General features: G+C 43.9%; 2 protein-coding genes across 2 annotated transcripts in view; one reads left to right on the forward strand and one right to left on the reverse strand.

Moving 5' to 3' along the window:
- Positions 1–884: 884 nt before the first annotated feature.
- On the reverse strand, positions 885–10,615 carry p2rx3b (purinergic receptor P2X, ligand-gated ion channel, 3b; the record flags this gene model as incomplete). Its single annotated transcript, XM_083655891.1, has 12 exons — positions 885–1,001; positions 2,828–2,905; positions 4,348–4,413; positions 4,854–4,947; positions 5,106–5,242; positions 5,410–5,551; positions 6,696–6,773; positions 7,695–7,788; positions 8,098–8,167; positions 8,665–8,736; positions 8,947–9,082; positions 10,494–10,615. The coding sequence occupies 12 exons, from the start codon at positions 10,613–10,615 to the stop codon at positions 885–887; spliced, it is 1,206 nt and encodes a 401-aa protein (XP_083512017.1).
- A 7,527-nt stretch (positions 10,616–18,142) lies between these two features.
- The window catches only part of pold4 (DNA polymerase delta 4, accessory subunit), a gene marked incomplete at its 5' end in the record, with an annotated part of 5,669 nt that continues 2,753 nt past the window's right edge, over positions 18,143–21,058 (forward strand). Inside the window, 2 exons of the mRNA XM_083656078.1 lie at positions 18,143–18,245; positions 20,184–20,270. Coding sequence (XP_083512204.1) covers positions 18,143–18,245; positions 20,184–20,270 — 190 coding nt within the window. The remainder of the gene's footprint in view (positions 18,246–20,183; positions 20,271–21,058) is intronic.

The following is a 21,058-nucleotide window of genomic DNA, read 5'->3' on the forward strand; positions in this document are numbered from 1 at the left end:
CAAGGCAACTCTTCTTATGATTAAAAAGCCTTGGCTTATCATCAGCTTTTTTATCTTTAAAAGCCTATCATGGCTAGTTCAAATTCGAACACTCCTAATTTGAACTAGCCATGATAGAATAAAGGCTTTTTAATCATAAGAAGAGTTGCCTTGGACTTTTTTTCAAATTTTATATGGACTTTCCCCGTTTGAGTTCCAAAGAGCACCTTCTTTTTTAAGTTTTTAACTTTGATCCAACTCAAATTAATAACTCATTAACTCAAATCAACTCTCAATAACTGTCAAACTAGATGACGGTTTTGAAGTCATTCATCTAGTTTGACAGTTATTGAGAGTTGATTTGAGTTAATGAGTTATTAATTTGCATTAGTGTGGACCAGTGATGTCACTGGTCCACACTTTAACACTCAATAACTGTCAAATGAAATGACAGACTTCAAAACAGTTTACAGTTTTCTGATATACTACTGATGTTCTAATGATACAAAGCTGGTTGAAAATGGGCGGAGTGTTCCTTTAACGTCTCATCTGAAGCACGGTGCTCACTCACAGGACAGAGTCCCTGTCTCTGCCTTGGGGCATTGGGGAGATTATTCATAGACCATTCCGACCAGAGGGGAAGAGCACCTCCTAGTGGTCCTCCAACACCACTTCCAGCACCAGGATGCTGTTTGGTGCAGTAATACTGTGACGCGGTCACAGGTGTGTGTGTTTATAGAGTATTAATCAAGGACCGGAACTATCCATTGTATAAAAATGGTTTGAACACTTATGCTTTGGAGAAACTCAACCGTCTAATTTCTTCCTCAGCCCAGCCTCACAGGCTACCATGCCCCCCCTGTCTGTTTATCTGTGTATCGTCCCAGAGAAAAGGCCCCTGTCCATTAACTGTATCGTCCCAGTGAAAAGGCCCCTGAGTCATTGGATAGTTTCACATTGTGCACTGACAGCTGGGAGTGGTACAGCCCGTTGCGATTGGTATCCAGTTCGGCAGCTGATACCTACAGTATATGAGAGACAGAGGCAGAGAAAGAGATTTTGGCATTTGGGTATACTACTTTACATATGATTGAAAACCTCCTAACCCTGATTTTGGTGATTTTTATGTTTTAAAGCTAGAGTGTGTAACTTCTAACTTTTGTAGTGCAGAGCCTTTGTCTCCCCCTTCTGGTGCTTCTGGCAGTGAAGGAACGTGTGCTGCTTTCATGTGGTGACGTGAAAATCAGTTCCCAACTATAGTTCCTTTGATCTTTGTCACACAGAAACTGGAAACAGCTTCAACATGTTGAAACGCTCTGAGCAAATCAAATACAACACATCTTCTTTGTAGCGTCCATGTTGTTTCCCACGAGAGATCTTCCATGAGAAACCAGCCGGGCAAGTCACCCGTCGCCCCTAACCTCAAGGTCAAGGTAGGTCAGAAATGGGTCCCAAATAGTTAGAAATCTCTTAAGTGAGTTGGTCCTCAGGAACCTGAGTCTCTCCATCCATATAACAGAGGTCATGTCCGCCAACCACAGCTGAAAAGATGGTGGAGAGGGGGACTTCCATCCCTGCGTCTTGGCGACAATTGTCCCCTGTGTCAGAGATTGTTGCACAGCTGTAGAGAAGTCGAGAGAGGACTCAGAGCAGAGCCCACGCAGCGGGCGAGCCTAGGTATCGAGCGTGCGTGATGCCTAGTACTGTAACACAATATGTACATATTCTGTGTACATATTCACGCTACTGGATGGTGGCCATCTTGGATTTCTGGGTTAAAAATTATGTCATAACGTCAAACTGATGTCAGAATCAGAATCCTTGTCGTCAACTTACATGAAGAAGTGTCTTTATACATGATTATAGGTGCTATGCTTGAAAAGTTCATTTTTCAAGTGGGTGCCAGCAGCCATCTTGGATTTGGCCCTCTGGCAAAAAAAGCCCAAATTTTACATTCTTCTATGAGCCCCTAAACATGCCCATTCTGAATATTCTGAGCATCTCAGAAAATCTGTGGCTTCAAGGTAGGTAGGTACTTTCAGGCGCAGACTGCATAATCGGGCACGTCGGGCAAATGCCCGGCGGCCTGGCCTGGCCTGCAAAAAAAAATAATAATAATTGTGCCCGCAGTCAGGCCACTCACAGCAGGCCAGGCGCCGCCTACTGGTTTACTAGTGGTTTTATTACTTTATTAGTTAGTCTGAAGTAATAATTACACTTCAGGGTTAAAGTGGGTGGATCTCATTGTAAAATTGGACTCGGTCCAAATCGGGCTTCAAACGGCCCAAATCGGGCTTCAAACGACCCAAATCGGGCTTCAAGCGGCCCAAATCGGGCTTCAAACGGCCCAAATCGGGCTTCAAACAGCCCAAATCTGGTTTCAAACGGCCCAAATTGGGCTTCAAACGGCCAAAAAATGCCAAAAAAAAACGTGCGTCGGCCCGTATCGGCCTGGCCTGCTTGGTATCTAATGCCCGGCCTGAATTATGATCCCAGTCCGCCCCTGGGTATTTTATTAATCCTGGAGGGGATTTGCACATTAAAAAAAAACTTCTTAAGGGGACATTCAAACCAAAAGCGTTTTTGGAGCTGCCAGCGTCTTTCTGCAATTCATTCTCTATGTAAGGACGCGCTAAACGTGCTCCTCTTTTAATGAACGCACCTGGCGTTTAAGCGCTGCTGGGGTCTGTTGTTTTTGGAGGAGCGCTGTGGGCGTTTTAAAGCTGAAAAAAGTTGAACATTGAGGAAAAGCGCGCTCGTCATTTCCACTCATCCTCCTAGTCTCCTAAATGAAGTGCATACATACAGTATCTAAGCCAGGTCCTCTACTATGTAGCACGTATTTTACCTCTTCAAATTTCTTGGCCTTGTACTGCTCCGCCCCTTTCAGGAAGTTCAGCAGTATGATGTCACACAGCACCGTGCCCTATGGAATAATGAAGACAAAAATGACAACAACAACAATGACCTTCGTGTAAAGAGTGGTTACCGAAAACAGAGTAACAAAGTGCTTTACAATATGAAATGTGATCAAATGAGAACTAATGGGGTTCTCTTAAGGCAATGTTCCACCACTCAGTTTGAACATGGTACTTATTTGAGACTTCACTTGACTGCCATGAAAATCACAATATAAACTCATCACCAAGATGGGATGCAGCTGGATGAGTTTGTAACATGAAAAATAAGTACAAGCACAGAAAATTGCTACTGTAATTGTTACTTTCATCTTCGAGTGAAACCAAGCCCCAATCTCTGGGGGATACCAAAAACCGCAGTGCCTCAAATGGCCACTTGAGGCTGGCTCCAAAAAGCAACTACAGTAAATCCCCATAGACCTCCATGTTAAAATGCCCAACTTTACAGCAGAAATAAACATGTTTACAGCCTGGTAATTTTAGTCTATGGCTATAACAGTCTACAGTATATGGCTACAAAGAGAAGTCTGATTGTATAGATCGTCATTGTTGAAATGACCCTACGTGTCACTTGATTTATGACCTCAGTAAACACTAGCCTGGGTAAACCCAGCGTTCAACGTGATGTCACAGGCTATGCCTGTAGTGTGTTTCTTTGTGACTGATAGTACATAGAGGTCACGTGGAGGCTGGGTTTGCCCAGGCTAAGTAAACACTATCCTAATGAGTTGATGGCCTCAATCGCTAGTTTCAAGTTTCTTCAATACAGCAGGATGTTCATTGAGTCAATCATAGCCCCATTTAGATTCAAATAGATGATAAGGCAGCTTGGGGTGTGACAGGTGGCCTGTCCAGTGGCAGGGCAGCTTGCAGATCACAGAGCAATAGCAGGCCAAGATGGCGACGGTCAAACCGCCAAACTTGAGGCTTCAAAACTGGAGTCCACAAACCAATGGGTGATGTCATGGAGACTACATCCATATTTCTAGACAGTCTATTATTAGATGTTATTATTATACAGTCTATATTTTTAGACAGTCTATTATTAGACATTATTATTAGACAGTCTCTATTTTTAGACAGTCTATTATTAGATGTTATTATTATACAGTCTATATTTTTAGACAGTCTATTATTAGACATTATTATTATTAGACAGTCTCTATTTTTAGACAGTCTATTATTAGATGTTATTATTATACAGTCTATATTTTTAGACAGTCTATTATTAGACATTATTATTAGACAGTCTCTATTTTTAGACAGTCTATTATTAGATGTTATTATTATACAGTCTATATTTTTAGACAGTCTATTATTAGACATTATTATTAGACAGTCTCTATTTTTAGACAGTCTATTATTAGATGTTATTATTATACAGTCTATATTTTTAGACAGTCTATTATTAGACATTATTATTATTAGACAGTCTAAGAGTCAAACTCACCACTCCCACTGAAGTGAAGGCTGCCACCATGTTGATAAGCGTTGGGATCATGTTGAACTTCCCTGCCTAGAAGACAAATGCTAGTTCAGTCTCTGGGTATCTATCTACTAAGGCTTTTCACTGTGGAAAAACAACACATTCCTTCAACTGGACAACATAAACAATGTAAATATCCCAAAGCTTATTTCCTGTTGCAGTGTTTGCTAATACAATAGCTGGCAGGAAATAAGATTTCAAACTGTTCCCTAGGAACACAATTCTGTGAAAAGCGTCTATTCATGACTTCACTCATTTCTTTCCACTGGTCATTCGATGCCCTCTATGGTAAATCAGTCATCCTGCCTTTGCAAATATGCTCTTTCTTCAAAGTTGAAAAGTGGACAAGAGTTTAGAAGAGCTGCACTAGGGAGACAGTTAAGGTCTTTCTCACTGGTGAAAGTGAGCCGGGAACTGGCCGGTGCTCAGTTCCGGTAAAAGAACCCGGGCCTGGTTCTGGGCATACTCACATTTCCATTGACCAGCACATCGAACCTGATAGCGTAGGCTTTGACCAGCGTACGGTAGTCAGTCCCGTTGTCCATCTTAAAGTACTTGGCAAACCTTTACAGACAGAACAACACGTGATGACTGGTCCACGTTGACACGGATTTATTGATAGAAAAGTCGACTTGGAAAAATCAGTTGTGCAACCCTTGTAGGTACACAACTTCCGCGCATGAAAATACATCTGATATCTGTGGAGCCCTGGTAGCAAATACCTGAAGTTATAGCCGGGGGACACCATGTTGTTCTGGGACATGGCGTCCAGCCGGGTGAAAGAGTAGGAGGGGTTACACTGATCGTCCGCTTTGTCCAGATCACACATCCATCCAATCTTAATCCCTATCACTCCTCCCTGAGAGAGGTACAGAGTGAGACAATGACATACATGTGTATGTGTGTGTGTGTGTGTGTGTGTGTGTGTGTGTGTGTGTGTGTGTGTGTGTGTGTGTGTGTGTGTGTGTGTGTGTGTGTGTGTGTGTGTGTGTGTGTGTGTGTGTGCGCGCGTGCGTGTGTGTGTACCTTGTGTGCCAGTAAGGAGAAGTTCTGCTGTGCGTAGCGGACCACGTCTCCTATCCTGAAGATGGGGCAGTAGGTGTTGTTCACCATGTCAAAGTTACAGGTCTTGATGTAGCTGTCGGTGATGGTGGGGAGGAAGTTCCCTCTGTGCGCACGCACACACACACACACACACACACACACACACACACACACACACACACACACACACACACACACACACACACACACACACACACACACACACACACACACACACACACACACAATTACAAAGCCTGTTCTACCAGCTCTCTTTGCAAATTGTCTTGAGAGAACTCTTGTTGTGATTTGGCACTATATCAATATAAAATTGATTGATTGATTGATTGATTGATTGATTGATTGATTGATTGATTGATTGATTGATTGATTGAGTGATCTTAATGCACTTCACCCTGCCTCCAGCTAGCAGCAGCTGAAGTCAGGGTTAGCCCAGGGAGTGGGCCAGGATTGTGTAAGTGTCAAGTCAAGTCAAGTCAAATTTTATTTATATAGCACCTTTCATACACAAAGGCAATTCAAGGTGCTTTACAAAAAAATAATCGAAAAAACAAGCAGCAAAGCAATGCACATATAAAAAAACACATAAAAAACACAGCCGACAGTTTTAGTTAAAATATATACTCAAATTAACAAACATGAAACATTATTTCTGTTTTAAATAAGTTACAAGGCATTCTTCAGTATTATTATTACATGCACAGTCCATTTGTTGGAAATGTACAGGAATCTTTTTTTTTAATTACAGGCAGAGAGGCAGTAGTTTAGTAGCAGTTAAAAGCAAGAGTAAACATAAAGGTCTTTAGCTTGGATTTAAAAATAGGCAGAGTAGGGGCAGATCTAATGTGTTCAGGGAGTTTGTTCCAGTTATGAGAGGCATAGTGGGAGAACGCGGCTTCACCATGTTTTGATTTGGTCCTCGGGACAATTAGTAGACCAGTGCCTGAAGATCTCAGTGTGAAAGCTTTAGCTCTCTAGCCGTTTGTCCGATCGACTTCAAACTTAGGGAGTGCGCTTAGGGGGACCTGATGGCAGCAAAAAGAGCAAAAAAGGAGGGATTTTTTGTTTAAGTGAGGCTTTGGAGACCACTGGTCCAGACCAGAGGGGGTCTAACTCCCAGGGGGAGGTCTAACTCCCACGGGTCCACTAGTAATAATAATAATAAATCATAATAATAATAATAATAATTCTGCTTCATCATCATCATCATCATCATCATCATCATCATCATCATATGGTTGCCATACTTGGTGTAGTTGAAGAGTGGGAAGCGGATGCTGTTCTTGATGAAGATGGTGAAATTCTCCACCTCCATCATAGGTTCACTGAGAGAGAAAGAGAGGGGGAGAGAGAGAGCAAGAGAGAGAGGGAGGGCAAGAGAGAGGAGGGGAGAGAGAGAGCAAGAGAGAGAGAGGGGAGAGAGAGAGAGCAAGAGAGAGAGGGAGGGCAAGAGAGGGATGTCACATATGGATATACAGGGAGAGAGAGAGAGAGAGAGAGAGAGGGAGAGTGAAGCAACATTTTGTTAGAATCTGTTTTTAAAATATTGAATGCCAGATTTTGATTTGAGCTACAAACACCTGACTTCCAGGGGACTCTGCGGGGCGTACGCACAAATCCATGCGCGTCCCCCCCATGTGAACACATGCATCCGTACTAGCCGGTGCTAGCTGTTAGCTGTCAGCTAACGTTAGTTGTGTGGAAATAAAATGCCACTGAATGAGCAGTTTGATATAATGGCCCAGCTGTGATATCTGTTGGTATCTTGTATTGTAGCCATGTGCTGTTCATCAACATCACTTTGGCACTGAGCACGAAGTGTTTTGTTGGCCGACATGCTATCACGCTTTTAATTATGTAGCAGCCTGTATGTCCCAGACAAATTTCCCTTGGGATAAATAAAATAATCTTGAATCTTGAATGTTAATTAGAACACTATGACCACAGTATAATCCACAACTCTAACCTGATAAAGGGCTTTCAAGCCATTTTCTGCACTATGAATAGGCCTATACAACAACCTGAGGATACACAAACACACACACACACACACACACACACACACACACACACGTGCATGCACACACACACACACACACACATGCATGCACGCACATGCACGCATGCACACGCACGCATGCACACGCACACACACACACACACATGCACGCGCACATGCACGCACACGCACGCATGCACACACACACACACACACACACACACACACACACACACAAGTGTCTTACGTCTTGATGTAGTCTATCTCAGCAGGACACCACCCGCTAATCTCACACGTATTCATGCTGTCGTTAAAAGGAACGCACTTCCCTGTCGGAACTCCTGTGGAGGGAGGAGGAGGCCAAAGAGAAGACAAGGACATTCTTTAGTGAATCATACATGTGAATGGGACAGTACTCATACATGTGAATGGGACAGTACTCATACATGTGAATGGGACAGTACTCATACATGTGAATGGGACAGTACTCATACATGTGAATGGGACAGTACTCATACATGTGAATGGGACAGTACTCAAACGTGGGATTTAGCCTGCATTCACTCGCAAGCAAACAACAGCTTTAAAGTCATAATTTGCCACATTTTCATATAAATAAACCACATGATAGAAATAGGAAATGATCTTACCGTATCCTCCTGGCTTGTTGAGGTACTTGGTGCAGTTGCTGTCATGAGTGCACCTGTACTTCACCTCACTCTGGGAAACACACACACACACACACAGGGAGGGAGCAGGGGAAAGGGGAAGAGGAGAACAGAACAGAACAGATAGAATATACTGTAGCTGGGCGATATGGTCATGAATAGTCACAGTAAAATTTAGCAATCAGGTTATGTATTTTACTTATCAGGCAAAAAAAGCCACTGAATAAGCAAGAAACAAATTGACATTTATCACCCAGCCTTTACTGCCACCAACTGGAATGGAGTGTGAATCGTGATTGAGGAAACTTGCAAGCTAGGAGTACTGTTTCGCAAACCTGCTTGCAGGCAGGCTACCAAATTTCTTAAAGTAACGAAGATGCTTCGGGGAAATGTAGTGGAGTAAAAATAACATACATTTTATTTAGGGAATGTAGTGGAATAAAGGTGAAAGGTCACAGAAATATATTGAAGTAGGCTACTGTATAATGAAGTATAATGAAATACTTTGTGACAGTACTACACCACTAGGTAGTAGCAGCAGTTACTGACCTCAGGACAGTCTCCTTGTACTTGATTCTCTGTACTGATTGTCTTGGTGATGACGCAGAACACTGAGGCTCCCTGTGGGAAAACACATTATAACATATTACATCACTGTATAAAACACATCCATATTACATCACTGTATAAAACACATCCATATTACATCACTGTATAAAACACATCCATATTACATCACTGTATAAAACACATCCATCCAACCAACCCCACCCATCCATCATCTATCTATCCATCCATCATCCATCTATCTATCTATCCATCATTGCATACCTGTGTAGGAGTGACGTAGTCTGCAACATCCATCACCTTGTTGTTGATGATTCCAAAGCCCTTCACCTTGGTCATCACTGAAGACTCGATGGCCGTGTCCCTCACTTGGTAGGCCTTCTCATGCAGAAACACCCACCTGAGACACAGAGACAAAGATCAGTTCCCAGTCAAAACAAATTCATTCAGTTGAATTGAATTCAGTTGAAATTAGTCAACTGAGCACTAGTCTCGCTTGCCAGACTCTCTCCCTGCAGCGGGAGAGAGTCTGGCTGGTAATAGCTCCACTGTCCACTGTGCCTTTACAGCCATCCACCCAAAGTACCATGCAGGCTGGCTTCATTGCACAATCCACATCAATCGTTTTCAGCGTGTAGCAACGAGCTAGCAGCTAGCGCTGCTGTTGTTATTGTTTCAAAGTGGCGCAGGCATTTGAGATTGGCAGATTCAACACGGAGGGAGCAGAAATTAAATCTATATATGGTCACAGCCGGTCAGTCAGAGCGGGTCGGAGCCAATTGTAGAGCTTGCAGGGAGCGGAATAGGATTTCCATCCGGCACCGACTGAAATGGTCGGCACCAATAGGAGAGCTAAGTCCACCATGCTGCTTAAGCCAGTCAGACTAACCGAGCACCAACAGAGGTTCCTCCATGATTGCAAACCAAAACAAATATGGCAAGTAATTTGAACAAGACCAAAACCTTGCATCACCTGAACATTTTCTTCCGCATGGCAGTGTGTCTCACGAACAAGCCACACACACACACACACACACACACACACACACACACACACACACACACACACACACACACACACACACACACACACACACACACACACACACACACACACACACACAATCCACTGAAGTTCCTCCAACACCAATATCTCCCAGCTCATAATACTGTATATTCTGTGCCATATCATTTTCAATAATGAATCAATATTGAATGTGATATCTTCAATGTCCTAGACGAACCTTGGTATCTCTGATTTGACCTTTTTTCTACAATTAACAGCTGATAAGGTCTTATTTAACCACGCCAAACTAACCCCTCACCCTAAAAACATATTTGCCAAAATGTCAAATAAATAAACAAATAAATAAATAAATAAATAAATAAATAAATAAATAAATAAATAAATAAATAAATAAATAAATAAAAATCAACAGGAAAGTCAACCAGTTTTTCTCAGTTCCTAACAAAATTGCATTTTTATAACAATACTATTCAGTGTTGTTAATTATTTACATAGGCCCTGGCCGACCGATACCACGCCACCCCCGCCCTCTAGTCCCATGTTTCATGAAGTTAAAATAAAATATCCAATATTGTTTCCTTGTAAAGCAAATTTCTTACGAATCTTGTGCTCAACTTTGCTTATATCAGCCTCTGAGCATTTCTCCTTTGACCCTGAATTTCTCTGTTGAATGATCTTTGAATGATCTTCTCATACGAAGCATAACTTTGTCATATCTTTAAAATATTAGCATTTATATTTGTGTTCACCATAAATCAAAGAGTGTAAATAAAGTGATACTGACCCGATGAAGTAAGTGATGATGAGCAGCTGAACGACCCGGTTGATGATGCCGATGGTCCAGCTCTTCACCACCACCGACTTGGTGGTTTCATAGGTGAAGAAGTCTGTGATACACGACCACATTGTGCAGCGTGTGGGACCACTTTGTGATGAGGCAGATCTCAGTGATACAACTCAAAAAGTGATGAGGCAGATCTCACTTTGTGATGAGTCATGTGATGAGTCATGTGATGAGTCATGTGATGAGTCATGTGATGAGGCATGTGATGAGTCATGTGATGAGGCATGTGATGAGTCATGTGATGAGGCAGATCTCAGTGATACAACTCAAAAAGTGATGAGGCAGATCTCACTTTGTGATGAGTCATGTGATGAGTCATGTGATGAGTCATGTGATGAGGCATGTGATGAGTCATGTGATGGGGCATGTGATGAGTCATGTGATGAGGCATGTGATGAGTCATGTGATGAGGCAGATCTCAGTGATACAACTCAAAAAGTCCTATAGTGCGTCGACACAGTTTGCTGCAGTATTTTCATCTTCCTGCCTTTAGCGCTTCCAAATTGGCTTCGATCTTCATTGTTGTTTTGTGTTCAAGAGAAAGAAGAAAAACGTGCAGGTTTCCTTCAGCCAGTGATGAAAGCAGAACATCCAAATATCCATCCAGCTGTTTGGAAAAAATTGAGCTGTTGTAAAAATGACTGTTGCTCAATCACTGTGTTCAGCTCAGGCTGTCTTCAGCTCACTCAGGATGTCTTCAGCTCAGACTGTCTTCAGCTCAGGGTGTGTTCAGCTCAGGCTGTCTTCAGCTCACTCAGGATGTCTTCAGCTCAGGCTGTCTTCAGCTCAGACTGTCTTCAGCTCAGACTGTCTTCAGCTCAGGGTGTCTTCAGCTCAGGGTGTGTTCAGCTCAGGCTGTCTTCAGCTCAGGGTGTGTTCAGCTCAGGGTGTGTTCAGCTCAGGGTGTGTTCAGCTCAGTGTCTTCAGCTCAGTGTCTTCAGCTCAGGCTGTCTTCCTGTAAATTCACATTTGACGTCCCCGCATCGTGACTAACACTATCTCCCCCTCCCTCTCTTCTGTTTCTCTCTCTCCCTCTTGTTTCTCTCTCTCTCTCTTTCTCTCAATTCAATGAGCTTCAGTTTCTTCCTTCCTCTCTCTGATGCTCCCTTTTATCTCAATTATCTAAATAAGCCTACAAAGCTCTCCTCCCCTCTTCTCCTAGTGTGTGCAGTGACTAACATTTCAACGCACACAGCATCTTCATCGGAGTCCAACAGTAGTGGCAGAACTAAAAGTGGTTTAAAAGCCTCCCCAGTACACATAAAACAGTCTGTCATTGGCTGCTGGGGATGGGGAGGTTGTCAATCAATGAACCAATACAATGGCAGCACTCAAACAAGAGAGATAGGCAATAAATAAGCAACCCATCATCAACAAGAGAATAATAAGCAATACAATAGAGAAATATAATCGAAAAAGTTAGAAATAAGCAACAAATTCCTCCCACTCAACAAGGTACAGGTTACAAATGGCATGAGAGGCTTAGTTCCTCATTAAGTCCATTTGGTTCAACAATGATCCAAAAGGCCTCTCTTTTCAACTGTTTATTTTTTTATTTTATTTTTATATTTCCCCCCCGAATTTTTATCCCCCGTTAGTGCTAATTTTAATTTATTTATCCTGGTTGCTGCTCCACCCTCTGCCAATCTGGGGAGAGCCGAAGCTGGCTCCATGCTTCCTCCGAGACATGGGCAGTTAGCCAACCGCTTCTTTTCACCTGACAGGGGAAGCTTCACCAGTAGGACATAGCACGTGGGAGGATCACGCTATTCCAACGAGTTCCCCTCCCTCCGAACAGGCGCTCCTAACGACCAGAGGAGGCACCACATCAGCAACCAGGATATTGCATGTTTTGGTGTGGGGTTCCTATATGAGGGAAACCCCCAGGGGGCACGGGGAGAACATGAAAACTCCACACAGAAAGGCCCTTTTTGACGACCCCACCCGGGCGGCACTACTTCAGCGCTCACAGCGTCCCAGGTGGGAATCGAACCCAGGACCTTCTAGCTGTGAGGCGACAGCGCTTACCACTGCGCTACCATGCCCCCCTCTTTTCAACAGTTTATTGACAATGTCACCCCTCTCTGGGAGGGAGAGACTTTCTCAACTATACAGTAGGCTACATGAGTGGAATTGGAATCAAAATGCCACATTAGATCCACCAATCAGGTTAGAGGCTTCCCGCAGACCAGTGTACTATTGAGTTACTGCACTAACCCAATAACAATGGCATTAAACAAACTGCAGGATCTCCATCATGGACCACAGTGATTGATGAAGACCTTTCTTGGCCCATCCATCAGTCTATAGATCCTATAACACAATGACAGCACAATTTAAAGCAGCTCCAACAGATCACCTTTCACACTAACCCAATGAGCCTGTCTAATACATCTACACTCTCTGTAGGCCTCCATTAAAACAACAGTCACTCATGACAAGAGCAGAGCATAATGGACTGTGATTGGGTGAAAACTAGGAAGTGGTGAAATATCATTCATTTTCTTCCATCCTAACGCTCTGTCACGATCCAGTGAGTGCTGAAGGTCCCAGACCCATGATGCCACCAGGACCACATCATCTGCAAAAAGCAACTTTAGCTGCTTTTAACTTGAGCAGCTCAACAACCAACCAAAGGATTTCAAAACTGTTGGGCTTACTGGAAAGAACGTAACTCAAACTGGTTAACAAGCACAACCTTTGGTCACTCACAGTGGCGTTTTTGAGCCCGGTGAAGTGGTTACAGCAGGAGGTAGTGGGCTTAGCTAACATAGCTAACAGCTAGCTAGCTATTTAACATACACTGTGTTGTTGTTGTTGTTGTTGTTGTTGTTGTTGTTGTTGTTGTTTTACCTTTATTTATACAGGGGGAGTCTCACTGAGAGCAATGCTCTCTTTTTCAGGAGCGCCCTGTTCACATTCACCCACACATTATGCTGCCCACTGCCCAGTACAACCACAGTCTGATCTGCTGGCCACTGATCAGCTCCACTGGAGCGGTTGGGGATAAGGGCCTTGCTCAAGGGCACCTCAGTGGTGGTAATGAGGGAGGGGCAAGCGCTCCCTTTTCACTTTCCCCACCCAGATTTATCCTGCCGGTCCCGGGGATTGAACCGACGACCTTCCGGTCACAAGCTCGCTTCTCTAATCATTGGGCCACCACTGCCCACCACTGTTGTTGCTGCACTCTGTAATGCGTCATCGGTAGATTTGTCCCGCTGCCGCTGCCTACATCGACCAGCCAATCAGGCATCTCAGACAGTATCTGCCTACATCGACCAGCCAATCAGGCATGTCAGACAGTATCTGTCTACATCGACCAGCCAATCAGGCATCTCAGACAGTATCTGTCTACATCGACCAGCCAATCAGGCATCTCAGACACTATCTGTCTACATCGACCAGCCAATCAGGCATCTCAGACACTATCTGTCTACATCGACCAGCCAATCAGGCATCTCAGACACTATCTGTCTACATCGACCAGCCAATCAGGCATCTCAGACACTATCTGTCTACATCGACCAGCCAATCAGGCATCTCAGACAGTATCTGTCCGAAATAACTGTCAGTGGATAAGCTTGCGGCTCCAATCTCCACGTACATTTGAAACAAACTCTGCTTTTAGTTGGGGCAGTTAAGCATAACAATTGTGCCTTTTGTGATCAAAGCAATGTAAAAGCAATTCCAAAAATAATTTGATATGGGGGCATCAGGAATTTAGAAAAAAAATGCTGTTTTTTACAGCCAGACTGGCAGCCTATGGAATGTTTAACTGCAATAAAGTTGTGTAGACTAGTCATATGTATGATCTTGTTCTCAAATCATACATTTCTTATGATGAGGAATTCAAATTTGGAACTTAAGAATTGCTCAGAAGCTTCCTTCTATCTCACAATTCAAGACTCAAAATAAGTGATTGCCATAAATGCCCAAAGCTAACCTCTTGAACGTAAGCACAGGTCACAGGTCACAGGGCCGCCAATCCCACCCCAAATAAAACAACCTTGACCCCTTCACCCTTGGGTGCCGCCGACGTAGTCTCTCCCTACTATAATTGGAGAGCTGATGGCACACAGTTGCACAGGCGCAGAGTTTGACAACTGTGAATAGACCTAATTCGATTGACGTCACTCACGTACTGGCACACCCACCGCCACCATATTGTCGACATAACGCGTTTATAGGAAGCTAGCCGCTGTTAGCGTTACCTGTATCGTTCCAATTGTGTTCGGATGGTGACCTGCGTTACACGTGGCTGTAGTAATGACAGCAATAAAGTCCCTGTGGTTTGTTTCTATCTCTACCGTCCACAGACGTGAAGGGAGCGAGACGGAGGATACGTCAGCAGCACAGGAGATGTGTGGATAGTTGGGAGAGAGACAGGTGAAACTTTCTGACAGCTCCTCACAGCAAAGTCTGTTCACCTCGTTCTTTTGTTTATTTATTACAGGCATTAACGGCAGCATACAAACAACAACTGTGGGTTTTTTATTGCTGTCATTACCATCGCTATTTTGTAATGGAACATAAACAACAATAAGGCTGTTACTAGTTGTCAGCTGCAGCGCTGTGTGCGCAGGAATAAGGTCTATTGCACAACTGTGATCTCACTTGTGATAATTGGGCAAAAGTTGGTGAAGCACACAATTGCACAAATGTGATGTCACTCGGTCAGTTGTGATGTCATCAGTGATGTCACTCGAGCAACTGTGATGCTTCTTCAGGGCACTTTTTCCTATTTTTCCCCATTTGAATCTTGCTGTCTACCAGCACCTTCTAAGACTTTGGTGTGCATTTGCTCTCTCTCTCTCTCTCTCTCTCTCTCTCTCTCTCTCTCTCTCTCTCTCTCTCTCTGTCTGTCTCTCTCCTCGCTTGCTCCTTCTGGTCATAAACCACAAAATCAATACAAATCTTTTTGACCTGTTCTGTACTCTTCCTCTTTGGTACTTTCCTCCCTGTGTCTCTCTTACCCTCCCTCCATCCTGCCAGATCACTTACCATATAATCTAATCTGTGACTATGTGTGTGTGTGTGTGTGTATGTGTGTGTGTGTGTGTGTGTGTGTGTGTGTGTGTGTGTGTGTCTGTCTATCTGTCTGTCTGTCTGTCTATCTATCTATCTATCTATCTATCTATCTATCTATCTATCTATCTATCTATCTATCTATCTATCTATCTATCTGTCTGTCTGTCTGTCTGTCTATCTATCTATCTGTCTATCTACAGTATCTATCTATCTATCTATCTATCTATCTATCTATCTATCTATCTATCTATCTATCTATCTATCTATCTATCTATCTATCTATCTATAAATGTAGTTGCAGCTGCAATTACCCATTTTGCCTATGGATATAATTAACTGCATATTACCTTTGAAGACACCATATTTTAGCCAGCAGCCTACTTACTGTGCTTTGTTACATAGGGAAACAAAGGAAAACAATGATCTTTGTCCCCACAGTGTCAAAAGTGCAGAGCCATCTGACTGTCAATGTGAACAAATATTGCACACATAGAGACTATAGGCACCACTGGGTTGTTGTGGTGGTAGGCAGCGCCCCCTGCTGGCAAATATGCGTACAAACTGGATGGGGTTCTGTTCTGTTCTGTTCTATCTATCTGTAAGAGCCATGAATTGATTTATGGAGAAGTATAATGACATGAGAAAATTGATTATTGTGCTTGTTTATATTTTGGTTATGTTGTTTGTTTATTATTCCATTATGGCAGTGATTGATATAAGTAATTGGGTCAATTACACTCCAGTGAGTGTAATACTGTCTGTACCCATGAATGAAATGCATACTGTAACAGATAACAGTATTCAACAATACCACTTTAAGCGACGTGTGTGTGTGTGTCAGTGAATGAAACAGTCCAAGACGTTCTGGGTTTTACTCTTTTAGGGAGGTAATTAGGGTACAGAAGCTCAATTGGGAACAAAAGAAGATAAGGTGTGGATTACACAGAGAGGGGTAATTGAATTATTAAAAGTTACAGGGTTGTTTATAATAACAGAATGTAATTTTTTTTTCTTTTCTTTATTTTATTTTATTTCTTTCATAGACTGAGAAAAATGGTATCCTGTAGGCCTATTGCATACTCCGGTACAGTAGGTGGCGGTATGCTCCTTAATAATTGGATTGCAATCTGCCAAAAAACGCAAAGAAGAAGATTTCTGGCAACTGAAGTATATGAACAGAAAGAAAACACTCCACACGAAACAAAACAGACTATCTGGACCTACTGCTTTTCTCTGTTGGGATTACCAGGTAACGTAGGTAGGCTGCACGCTGTGTGCTCCATCTATTCAGTGTTGTGTTTGGTAATACTGCAGAGAAACCTGATCCTATGCTCCTATAGGACGGGAAGTTTGAATGGTGACCATTCATTTCCCCGCTGATCAACATAATGGTGTTATAACTGTTATAAAACACTCAAACCTTATTCAACAAAATGTGACATCATTGGGTAACAGAAGTGTGTATGCGCGTCATTATATCAGCCGTTTGCAGTAAGCTTCATACACATAACGCGTCGTTAGAAGATGAGGAGAACGCTGTGATGTTTTGGTGAGTCAGTACGTTTTGAGACTTTGAAAGTTGATTAACAGGGTGGGGAAATGAATAGAATTATTAGATTATTTCAGAATTATTCGAATAGATGTAGTTTAGCTAGTTTTTCTTATGTTGTGCTAAGACTATTTAGGCTGCTTAGCCGGTTCAAAGCAAAAACTAACAATATAATGAGCAAAATCATCAAGGGCACACACAGTTATGTTACGGTTATGAATAAAATCTTGCATTTGTGAGTCATGTAGTGTTAATTAAGTATGACCTCTCCAGTCTCCAGTGATCAATTATATTGTCAGACAAGAATGTTGCATCCATTTGATATTATAGATTCAAGATTCAATATTTATTGGCCATGTTAACAGAATTGATTTGACTTATTGAGTTCACATAGCCTACATAGACAGAGACAAGCACGTCAAACCATTCACACAATAGAACCTTGCTTTGATGTAACCTACAGGCTACAATACTATGAATTTATGACAAAGGTACAATGCCTCCCTCTCCACATAAGGACTTGCAGGAGCTGGTCTCATTAAATGTTTTTAAAACAATGGTTAAAGGTAGGGAGGACGGTGAAAGTTGCAACTGTTTTTTTCTTCTTCATAGTTTAACTTGCTTTTATGAAGCACTGAATGTGTGTACCATGTAGTGTTGTAATGTTATGAGATGTTTGTTGTGGCGTCTGCAACTTGTATAATTGTATGCTGCTTTTCTTGGCCAGGTCCCTCTTGAAAAAGAGATTCTTAATCTCAATGAGGCTAACCTGGATAAATAAAGGTTAAATAAAAAATAAAATATATTCGCCTAAAAGGTCTCAACTCTATTCCACAAATGAAAATGTATAGTTCATTCAGGCAAGTTATGTATGTGGTGAGTCCTATCTGAATACTGAAATTGGTTGAGCCGTTGGGAGAAAATGTAAAAAAGAATATATTTGGTGGGATCTTGACATGTTTTCTGGCCGTGCTGACGTTATGTGATTATGTTTTCCAGATCATCTGTTACCATGACAACCAAGCATGGCCTGATCACAGATACCTTCAAGGTGGTGAAGAAATCAAAGAGGAGCCGCAAGCGAGACAAGATGCCTCCCTCTCCTCCTCAGACAGGTGAACACTGCTCAGTGTGTAGCTGTAGGCCTCCCTCTCCTCCTCAGACAGGTGAACACTGCTCAGTGTGTAGCTGTAGGCCTCCCTCTCCACCTCAGACAGGTGAACACTGCTCAGTGTGTAGCTGTAGGCCTCCCTCTCCTCCTCAGACAGGTGAACACTGCTCAGTGTGTAGCTGTAGGCCTCCCTCTCCACCTCAGACAGGTGAACACTGCTCAGTGTGTAGCTGTAGGCCTCCCTCTCCTCCTCAGACAGGTGAACACTGCTCAGTGTGTAGCTGTAGGCCTCCCTCTCCTCAGACAGGTGAACACTGCTCAGTGTCTATAGCTGTAGGCCTCCCTCTCCACCTCAGACAGGTGAACACTGCTCAGTGTGTAGCTGTAGGCCTCCCTCTCCACCTCAGACAGGTGAACACTGCTCAGTGTGTAGCTGTAGGCCTCCCTCTCTCCTCAGACAGGTGAACACTGCTCAGTGTCTATAGCTGTAGGCCTCCCTCTCCACCTCAGACAGGTGAACACTGCTCAGTGTGTAGCTGTAGGCCTCCCTCTCCTCCTCAGACAGGTGAACACTGCTCAGTGTGTAGCTGTAGGCCTCCCTCTCCACCTCAGACAGGTGAACACTGCTCAGTGTGTAGCTGTAGGCCTCCCTCTCTCCTCAGACAGGTGAACACTGCTCAGTGTGTAGCTGTAGGCCTCCCTCTCTCCTTAGACAGGTGAACACTGCTCAGTGTGTAGCTGTAGGCCTCCCTCTCTCCTCAGACAGGTGAACACTGCTCAGTGTGTAGCTGTAGGCCTCCCTCTCCTCCTCAGACAGGTGAACACTGCTCAGTGTGTAGCTGTAGGCCTCCCTCTCTCCTCAGACAGGTGAACACTGCTCAGTGTGTAGCTGTAGGCCTCCCTCTCCACCTCAGACAGGTGAACACTGCTCAGTGTGTAGCTGTAGGCCTCCCTCTCCACCTCAGACAGGTGAACACTGCTCAGTGTGTAGCTGTAGGCCTCCCTCTCCACCTCAGACAGGTGAACACTGCTCAGTGTGTAGCTGTAGGCCTCCCTCTCCTCCTCAGACAGGTGAACACTGCTCAGTGTGTAGCTGTAGGCCTCCCTCTCTCCTTAGACAGGTGAACACTGCTCAGTGTGTAGCTGTAGGCCTCCCTCTCCTCCTCAGACAGGTGAACACTGCTCAGTGTGTAGCTGTAGGCCTCCCTCTCCACCTCAGACAGGTGAACACTGCTCAGTGTGTACCTGTAGGCCTCCCTCTCTCCTCAGACAGGTGAACACTGCTCAGTGTGTAGCTGTAGGCCTCTCTCTCCACCTCAGACAGGTGAACACTGCTCAGTGTGTAGCTGTAGGCCTCTCTCTCCTCCTCAGACAGGTGAACACTGCTCAGTGTGTAGCTGTAGGCCTCTCTCTCCTCCTCAGACAGGTGAACACTGCTCAGTGTGTAGCTGTAGGCCTCCCTCTCTCCTCAGACAGGTGAACACTGCTCAGTGTGTAGCTGTAGGCCTCCCTCTCTCCTCAGACAGGTGAACACTGCTCAGTGTCTATAGCTGTAGGCCTCCCTCTCTCCTCAGACAGGTGAACACTGCTCAGTGTGTAGCTGTAGGCCTCCCTCTCCACCTCAGACAGGTGAACACTGCTCAGTGTGTAGCTGTAGGCCTCCCTCTCTCCTCAGACAGGTGAACACTGCTCAGTGTGTAGCTGTAGGCCATGTTACGCACCGCTTACTTTCAACACCTGGCTGTGATTTGTATATTGATACTTACATTCGAGCATCACTAGAAAGATTTGTTTCTCATAAATAAACAGACTTCTGCACAGTCTGTCTTTGTTGTGATTGAACGTTTATTTATTACCTTGAATTGTGGCTGTATTGAAGCATGAACCCCGTATCATGTATTGAATCGTATTGTTAGTTGAATTGTCATTTTTGTCCAACCAGAGGCTCAAAACGCTGATCCAGAGAGAGAGAAGGAGCTGCACAAGCTAAGACAGTTTGATCTGGACTGGAGATTTGGGCCCTGCACAGGTAAAACACGCACGTGCACGCACGCACGCACACACACACACACACACGCACGCACGCACACACACACACACACGTGCACACACACACACACACGCACGTACGCACACACGCACATGCACGCACACACACGCACGTGCACACACACACGCACGCACGCACACACACACACACACACACACACACGCGCGCACACACGCAGACACACACACGTCAGATGTATTGGTAGCCTGGAGGTTATTTGTTGGGTCGAATCCCTGCATTGGCTGGGAAGATTTGGGTGGGTAAAGTTGATGAGTAACACTCTCCCCTTCCACAACAACCTTTATTTCAATAAAATCTTAACTTTGACCAGCTTTAAAAGTTTAAAATATTTATTTTTCATTCTTTCATTGAAATCCGTGGTGCTAGGGTGATTGGGTTCAAATTCACGAGTGGATCCTTGATTTAGAAACTTTTGGCGTGACCATACAAGAGAGAACTGAACCAGGCTAACTGACATACAAGAGAGAACCCAGATTGTTTGTAACCATAGTGTCGGGGGATATGGTTGTGGTCTGATAGGGTATATTATGTCAGACCTGAGATGTCAATGATGATCTGTGGGTGCAGTTACTACATCGCTGACAGACACGATCGGGGATTTAACCACCGCAGTAAACGCACATCTGAGCAGATGTCTTGTGTTCTGCTCTAGAACCCCCAAACCTGTAGTTTAGAGCCGCAGCACCGTCTTTTGGTGAGTCAGCCCATTGAGATATATGGGTGGTTTTACCCCACTCGCGCGCCAG

The sequence above is a fragment of the Poromitra crassiceps genome, assembly GCF_964638095.1.
Source record: "Poromitra crassiceps genome assembly, chromosome: 19".
Taxonomy (NCBI): Eukaryota; Metazoa; Chordata; class Actinopteri; order Beryciformes; family Melamphaidae; genus Poromitra; species Poromitra crassiceps.